The sequence below is a fragment of the Lolium rigidum genome, chromosome 2 (assembly GCF_022539505.1).
Source record: "Lolium rigidum isolate FL_2022 chromosome 2, APGP_CSIRO_Lrig_0.1, whole genome shotgun sequence".
Lineage (NCBI taxonomy): Eukaryota > Viridiplantae > Streptophyta > Magnoliopsida > Poales > Poaceae > Lolium > Lolium rigidum.
Window position 1 is genome coordinate 242,211,139 of NC_061509.1, and position 8,881 is coordinate 242,220,019.

General features: G+C 44.1%; 2 protein-coding genes across 2 annotated transcripts; one reads left to right on the plus strand and one right to left on the minus strand.

Moving 5' to 3' along the window:
• The first annotated feature begins 439 nt into the window (after positions 1-439).
• On the plus strand, positions 440-1,679 carry LOC124693186 (transcription factor MYB93-like). Its single transcript, XM_047226652.1, has 3 exons — positions 440-572; positions 675-804; positions 953-1,679. Exons 1-3 carry the CDS (start codon positions 440-442, stop codon positions 1,677-1,679), a joined length of 990 nt encoding a protein of 329 aa, XP_047082608.1.
• Positions 1,680-4,795: 3,116 nt separating this feature from the next.
• LOC124693187 (50S ribosomal protein L29, chloroplastic) lies at positions 4,796-6,356 on the minus strand. Its single transcript, XM_047226653.1, has 2 exons — positions 5,992-6,356; positions 4,796-5,161 (listed from the first exon to the last, which is right to left on the minus strand). Exons 1-2 carry the CDS (start codon positions 6,322-6,324, stop codon positions 5,015-5,017), a joined length of 480 nt encoding a protein of 159 aa, XP_047082609.1. The 5' UTR covers positions 6,325-6,356; the 3' UTR covers positions 4,796-5,014.
• Between the last annotated feature and the right edge of the window lie 2,525 nt (positions 6,357-8,881).

Sequence of the window (8,881 nt, forward strand, 5' to 3'; positions counted from 1 at the left end):
TCACATTTGTACATGATAACAGCAGAAACAAGATAATCACATAAGGATTAAGCAGAAAACCTTTATAAAAAGTCAAAAGGAAGACAGGGTATATCGATGTGATTGCTTACCCAAGTATTAGTAGTTAGCAACGTCCATTACCTAAGTCAACAACAGGGATCAACGGCCCCTTATTTAGTATGGACATCATTACCCTTGCCCTCCTTCGTCACATACTCGAATAATCAAAGGGCAAATCAGTCATTACTACTTGAATAAATTATGTCTAACCTTGGTTTAGGAATCCAGGATTTCTTCGCCTTTATATAGAGGAAGCTGTGTTCCGGTGACCAGCCATCCTTGGCACAGGAAACCCAAGGACCAAGCTTGGAAGGCAGATAGCTTGTCTCCCTCCTTCCCAACTGCACCATCCTACCCCAATCCTATCTCAGTCCTATCAATGGGGAGGTCTCCTTGCTGCGATGAGAATGGCCTCAAGAAGGGCCCTTGGACCACTGAAGAAGACCAAAAGCTCACAGAGTACATCGTAAAGAATGGCCATGGGAGCTGGAGAGCACTGCCGAAGCTTGCAGGTATATGCGATACATGCTTATAATTTCTGTTTCAAAGCCAGGCACAAGTGCCATAGCTAGCTTTTGTTCAAAATGTAGCTCATGCATCTATGCATCTCACAGGACTGAACAGGTGTGGCAAGAGCTGCAGGCTGAGATGGACGAACTACCTGAGGTCAGATATCAAGAGAGGGAAGTTCACCCCTGAGGAAGAACAAACCATTCTCCAGCTCCACTCCGTCCTTGGCAACAAGTACTGCACAACCTCTAACAAATCTCTTCCACATATATATCTGCCATCTATCAACTGTCTGCATGTTGATATAATCTTCAAAAAGTGTTACTATTTGACATGAGGCGCTCTAGCTAACACATGTAAACTGTTGTGCTGATCAAACCAGGTGGTCAGCCATCGCAAAGCACCTCCCCGGACGGACGGACAATGAGATCAAGAACTTCTGGAACACACACCTGAAGAAGAAGCTGATCCAGATGGGCTTCGACCCGATGACACACCGACCAAGAACCGACTTCTTCGCCGCGCTGCCACAACTCATCGCGCTTGCCAACCTCCGCCAGCTCGTGGAGCAGCGCCCATGGGAAGACAACACTTCCAGCCAGGTGCAAGCCGATGCAGTCCAGGCAGCAAAACTCGAGTACTTACAGTGCCTGCTTCAGTCTGCAGCGGCCATTGCGACTAGTCCCAGCTCCAGCAGCATCAACACCATCCCCACTGACCTGGAGCAGATTGGCCTCCTGAGTCCTTCACAGATGTCTTCCTTGTCCTCACTGTCGTCTCCAAGGATCCTGGAGGGTACCAATGGCCAAGACTTCATAACTGGGCAATTGCCTGACATCCAGATACCTAGTAGCTCATTCTTTGAACAGCCCATCATCAATGGTAGTACCCAGAACTCAGATTACACTGCGAACAACTGTGCTGGGGAGAATAGCGCCCACAAACCGCTGTTCCTGTCAGAGAACTCCCTTCCACCGCTTGCTGACTTCCCTATTTCCAACCTTGGGGATGCTTGCAGCACCTCAAGCTGTGATGCTGATGGCAACAGCGCTCAGCTCCCTATTTGGTCTGAGTCATTTTATGACCAGTTCATGAGCGAGTTTGCATGAGTTCTGATAGCAAGTGTGTGTTACTCTTAATTTTGTTTTTCCAAGCTTAGCTTCTCACATCTTACCTCTTGTTTGTGATGTGATCTCCATTTTAGTGTTATAGCTCCAGTTGGATTTTTCTTTTTCTGCGCTATAGATTTTTACATGCATTGGCGAACCATATGCTCCTATACATATATAGTGTTCGCCAAATCACTTGTACATACACATCTACTCCAATATAAATTTTCCACCTTGAATTTTATGTGCCTTATATTTTGATGCATTTTCCTAGTTTAGTTTAATTGATTCATGGGAGACTGGAATCCTGCTGACTAATTCCTAGATAAAATATTGTGTTGATATAATGTCGTAAGAACGACAGGCCTGTGGATGGTATATAACTGTATGCGCCACACCAACCATTTTCTATATGCCAACATGTGTGCACCCTAAGTTTTCTAAATAATAGTACGATAACATATTTGAATAATATTTTACTCAATAATCAACATATCATAAAATCAAGATTTACTAGCACTAAAACAGAGTTGCGGAACATATATGTACTAAGCCACAGTATATAGAGAAGAAACTGTTACGCTATGTGATCTTTCCAAAAGAAAAACTTGTGTTTCAAGTTGTAAATGCTTTATTGAACAATGATATAGTGATGCTCAAAGAAGGAACCTTCCAGATGCTACTATTGGCAGTCCAAGATATTGGAAAAAAACTTGTCTTCCGAGGCAGTTATAGGAAGTTGACTACAACTCTACAAGTTACCGTGTTAAAAGAGAGAATAGAAAGCAAGTAGCAATGATAGGAAGGATACAAGAACCTAAAACATATGCTGCTGTCACTACTAATATTTAATTATACTAATCATGCATGAGCCGTCTGCTTTTCTGAAGCACTGCTGGTGTTTTGCCATAGTCAGTTGTCATCATGTGCTTGTCAGAGATCAAACAGCTTACAGCTTGAAAGCATTCACATCTTGGTTTAGTCTAAAAATTCCATACTTTGTTGAGACTTGTGAGCAGGTAATAGTTGATGCCTTTTCCTCAAAGACATTGACGGCTAACATTAATAAAATCATTTTAAATCAAACAATAACAGCACAGCTTTATTTGACACTGACAAGTGTCAGTTTTCAGATTTTTCTATATAAAGGTGTGAATAGAGTGTGGTTCAATTTTGGTACACCCAAGGACATTTGGGAAAAGGAAGCAAATCAAGGTGCTACCTATGATGCAACAGGTCAGATATTGCATTTAGCCTCCAAGGTTGCTGAACAATAGGTGGTAAACTATTGAAAAATACATATTTGGAGCAGTTGGAACTGGGAAAGGAAAATGCATAGAACACACACACACAGGTAGACATCCTTTGCTGAATATTGGAATACTTTTGTTGGGTAAGTCTTCTTACATGTTTGATGAAATATCAGATAGTTTTTGAGAAAACTGTGGTTCAAATAAGATGTGATCTCTGTGAATAGTGATTTTCTGATTTTATCAACACGTCTTAGCATAGGTTAAAAACAAAATAGTTATGCAATGTGAAAGTTATCTTGCAATTGTGATCTGATTCTAATCCTGCGGGACAAAAGGAATTTTCTACATAACCTTAGCAAGTGACACTGCATTGCTAGTTGTGCATCTCATGGCACAGCCAATAATGCATAACTCGAAACAGGTCGACAATGAATCCTAACCAGTAGAGTTTCATGTGGCTTTAACAACTTGAAACTGTAATGGGAATTTGTGTTGACACCAAACCCACAACGCTCTCAGAAAAGCGAACACATATGCTTTTAGTTTTTATGTGTTTTAACAGTTGACAGTAAGGGAAAACAATTTATATTTTTATTAGTCAGCAGGTAGTGCCCTTTTTCTTTCTAAGTACCAAAAATAAAACAAAACAATGCTGCGGTAAAAACAAAACTGTCCTGCTAACTGGGGCTGCTATCTCCTTCATTTCTATCAGCAGAACCAAGTCATCAGCTTACAACTATTGAACATTGAATCCATGGCATGGAGCTTTTTTCAAATGAATGCATAAATGCTATCTTACGCTGTCAACATAGCAAACAATCAAAGCCCAACTATGGTACCAAGTGCTGACTGTCTATTGAGCAGAAAATAAGAAGGCTTGACTAGAATGTCTTGTGGGTGAAGCCTCTCCACCATCTCAAGTTAAGATCTTAAGAAGGAGCTCAGCATTACATCCAATTTTGGGCTAAAGGGCCTGGCAATCTGGGCCTAGTCATGGTGAAACTGATTATAGGGCCTGGCAATCTGGGCCTACTCATGATCAAACTGATTATGGGCCTAACTTGATTTGCGAGCTCTATGCAGATACATCTGTAACATACTTTAGAGGCTAGATTAGAAGTTGTAAATTAACAATAACATGGATCTGATTGTTCCTCACAACAAAAGGAACTAGAGTGATCGCAAAAGTTTCCAAATATTTGATAAATGGTAAATTGACCAAAAGATTGCTCCACAAATCAACAAGGTACTATATATATGGTAGAATAATATATTTCTTCTGACTAATTTATATTCTTCATTTAGGTAAATAAGTTCTCCCTGGCATGCCAGGGATGAATAAAGTGAGCAACCTTGACAGTGTCTCATGTTATCACTGGTTCAAAACATGGCCCGGTTAGTTTTAAAATCAATAAGAGTATGCACACACAAAACAACGTTGACTGAGTGGAATAAGGAGTTTGGACACTTAAGCAGACTGGATAAACAACAAGTCACCTGCTTGGGCACACTACGCCTTTTTGTTTTTTCTTATTTCGTGGGCATAAAAATATTGTTTATTTGTTGCCTTTAAGAAGACTACTTATTTGCCAAAGTAGAAATATTTCCCTGCCATGGCAAAAACTCAAAACAATAGGCCACGAACCTGTGTCTCCCCATAGACAACCTTGTTACGCAGTTGTTGCAGTTAAGAGCACAAAGAACAAAATGGTAACACAAAATTGCCCACTGCAATCAAGGTTGAAAATCGAAATGCCATCAAATGACATGCTTTGGCCCAATTGAGCATAGTGAGAAAGCATGTACGCTAGGTACAGAGAGCTTCCTAGTCTTGACAACTAAATAAACTGTGCACAAAGAATATAAGGACAAATGATTAACAAAGAGAGAAGTAGCGGGAAATTCAAATAAACTGAAATTTATAAAAGAACTGGTAACAGACGCTCTGGTTTTAACAGCAAGGACTTAAAAACTGTTACTCTGGATTACAAAACAACCATGATAAGAGGTTAAACCACAGGGAGAAAGGAACCTTCTTTCGAGACATGCGTGAAATGACTTGTGCAGATTGCCCGTTATTTTCTACTCCTCCTCCTTCTTCTCCCTCATGGATGGTGGTGGTCTCACCACAATGCCCAGCTTCCATTTCCTGTCAAGCTTCCTAGACAGTCTTTTGTTGATTCCTTGTTCGATCTCCCTTTCTCTTCTTACAGTCAGCAGACGAGCAACCTGATGTAAAGATGACAACATAAGTCACCAAACAATGTTGTTTTCTTTGGGCTCGGTTCATATTTTCCCGCAGTTCTCTTTTCCCTTATTTCTGAAACTAATTAGTAATATTGGCTCCCTACGAAAGCTAGTAAGCTATTTCCTCGGTTTTAAAATAAGCAAATCTACTCACAAAAACATGTCTAGAAATATCTAAATCTAGACTAAAAGCTACGATTGTTGTTAAGATGAAACAGAGGGAGTACTGTATGTGACATGCTGCTGTTGAGCAAGTGAAAGAATAACAGATTAACTCTGAAGATTCATTCCCATATGTCATAGATATTGATTCACATCTGAGGTTCTAAAATATGAACTACTTCTCTGCAACCTATTTGTTCTAGGTTCTCATGCTAGATGAAGGGTTCAACATTCAACCTATACATGTGTGAATCAAATCCAGCATCAGCACAAACCATCAGTAAATGACTAAGTTCAGTTCACCACTATCAGGCCATGAACTACAGTGCGAATGAGAACCATCAAGCTTTTAACTATCAGATGTCATTCCAATAGCAAATTGGCACACTACCCACTGAAGTATCAGTCACTAGTCCAGTCAGCAGCCGATGATGAGCATTTCAGCATAGAGCATAATTCGATGAAAACGTGTCCTAAACTGAACATGTCGAGCGAGCAGGCCATGTGACTACTCCAAGGTCCAAAGGCCCAGAATGGCAACAGAGTAGCCATGTCCACGAATAAGGGTGGTACTTCGCAAACGAGAACGCAATGTCGCACGCAGCTGAGATCTAACTCAAAGCAATAACCGAGGGAGCGAGAGGTAATACCCTCTTGCGCATGCGGCCGAACTCGCTGGACTTGAACTCCTGGCGCGCGGAGCGCTTCAGGCGGAGCAGGAAGAGCTCCCCCTTGAGGTCCACCACCTCCTCCTCCAGCTTCTCCGTCTCCATGGCCCGTATCTCCTCCAGCTCCTGCTCCCGCTTCGCCATCCTCACCACCGCCGCTTCGCCCCTCCGCGGCGCCGCCGCCAGTCCCGGGAACCGCGCCGCCGATGCGCCCAATGCGCGGAGGCCGAGGAATGAGGTGCGGGGCGCGGACACGGCGAGGCCGCGCGGGGTGGAGGTGAGGGGCGAGGCCGCGGCGAGGGACATCGTCGCCATCTCTGCGTTTGCGCTCTCTGCTCGCGTTCTGCGCTCTGGCAGTTTGGGCTGGAGGATAAGGGGATGATGTGGGGTTTATCTGCTTGTCCTGGTGGAGTTGGTTGCACGAATCTTGAAAAGTGATCGCAGGGCTGTCATGACCAGACGACCGGAAAGCCTCGGATGTGAAGTGATTCGTCACTTAACGGATGTGGTAGAGATGGAAGGTAAGAGCATCCCCAAATTGTCATCGGCAGAGGCGTCGGCACTTCCGTATGGGAAACATCGACACTGCATCCTCTATTTGGGGGAGCTGTTCCCACACGGCGGCCCCAAACCGGCGGCCCCGATGGTAATTTTTTTATAAACTAAATATTTATACATGTAGTTTCATTTTAATGTCATTCAGGATCGAGGAATGAATAATATTTTTCGAGTAAAACATTATTCACTCCTCGTTTCGGATGACATTTGAAACCTGCTTATCTCTAGCCTACTACCTACTGGCCACGCAGCTCTATGGAGGTGGACGATCGCGTGACATGGGCTAGACCAATCAGGGCAATGTTGCACGTGTGAGAGAATTTCTGGAGGGAGAGGGCAAAACTGAGTAGTATCAAGAAACCAAGGGCACCTATGTAATAAACAGACTAAAGGATTCAAATATGAGATTTAAAAAATGGAAAATGCGTGTTTTGTACAATGAAACCCATCTTGGCCTATCTCAAACTATTTGCAATACAAATATACATGAGTGTGAGAATTGTGGCCTCATTTAGACAAAGTATGTTTTGGGGAAAGCTATTTTGGGAAGGGCTTATTGTGGAAAACCATGCACCTTCATAGCTACTAGGTGATTTGAGAAGGCCTTTGAGAAGTGGCAATTTGTGTTAAACTTGATTTATCTATGACTTATCTATGTTTTGAGAACTGGCAATTTGTGGTAAAGACTCCATGAGTATGTGCCACTATTTTTCGGAATTTTTTGCACATTAAATGACTCATTTAACTAGTTAATCTCATTTGTTGACTGTCTGTTGACCAGCTACTTGAGGGTAAAACTGAGCATATTGCACTAGCCAGTATTAGCACTCAAGGGGAAAACTGAGCACACAAAAATGCTAGTATAATACTCGAGGTTATACCTGAATATATCTAAATTTTCAGGGTTAGACTCGAGGACGCGTGTTGCGGTGCAGAAATGGAAGACGTGCAATTGTTGACGCGTAGACGCGGGTCGCGGTGCAGAAGTCGAAGACGTGCAATCGTGGACGCGTGTCGCATTGCAGAAGTCCAAGACGTGCAGACGTGCAGCGGTGGACGCGTAGGACGCGGGCCGCATTAACCACCCCTTGCCTTTATATACGCCTCCTCCCACTATCTCTATCACTCTCACTCGCCTACGCAACGCCGCCTCTCTCACGTCCCATCATCTTCTCCAAAGCAAAAAAACCCTCTCCCTCTCCCTCTCCTCTACCGGCGAGATGGACAAGGAGAATGCCAATCCCATTGTCCACGGCGCCATCGGCTCCAAGCGCGACGCCTCCCTCTTCGACGCCGTCCCCTCAACGGACGTCGCCGCCTCCTCCGCCGGTGCATCAGAGGCTGCTGCCGCCGGTGGCGCTCAGATCCCGCCGGGATGGGACCCCAACGAGGAGGTGCCGTACGTCCGGCCCCCGAACCCCTACGACACCTCCATGGAGGACGCATGGAACGAGGTAACTACGGTTTGCTTCCTTTTTTATTCCCCATTCCTTTTTGAACCCTATTTTTGCTGGTGTAGATGGATCTGTGGATGGATGAGTATTGGGAATATTTGCGCCGATTTTATTCCATTTTGCTTTGATCCCTCCTTGATTTCGTTTAAAATTTGGAGTTCGACCGTTCGGTTAATTTATACAAGTAATAATGGGATCTCAATCAGTTAATTTATGCAAGTAATCATAGGATCTCAATCAGTTATTTTATGCACGAATCAAAGGATATCAACCGTTTAATTTTGAAAATAATCTGGAATGTGTTCAAGTTCAGATCTGGAATCTGTTTCTTTGCCTATGATGAATCGGTGGGCACAGATTTTTACAGGGAGGGTTTAGCGAACCATTTCTGTGTACAAATTTGTTGTGCATGAGCTTTGGTTCGCTGACTACATTCCTGTAGACATATTATCGTGTCCACTCTAACTGAGGCTGCCTCTGTTTTTCCTAACTTTGTTATCATGCACGTTAGTCATTGTTGCAACTCATTCACTAATAGTTTCCGTTTGATATGGATCAGCTGTCTGGCAGCGACGTCGGCAGCGACGACGAGCACCATGACATCAAGACTCGCCGAGTGCTCTGCGGAGGCCGCAGGTCGGCCGATATGTCTCCTACTTCGCCAAGGGTGTCTACGGGTGCCCTTCGCACTAGGAGGCTCGGCGGCACTGACTTCAACTGCCTCCTCACGCATGCCGAGAACATCGGCAACACCAACCCCAAGGTCGGCGCGTCGGTGAACCCCCACTCCTTCCGCGCCAAGCACGTGGCGCTCGGCATGCACCTCCGCAGCATCCAGCGGGTGGAGATCTCCGCCGGGC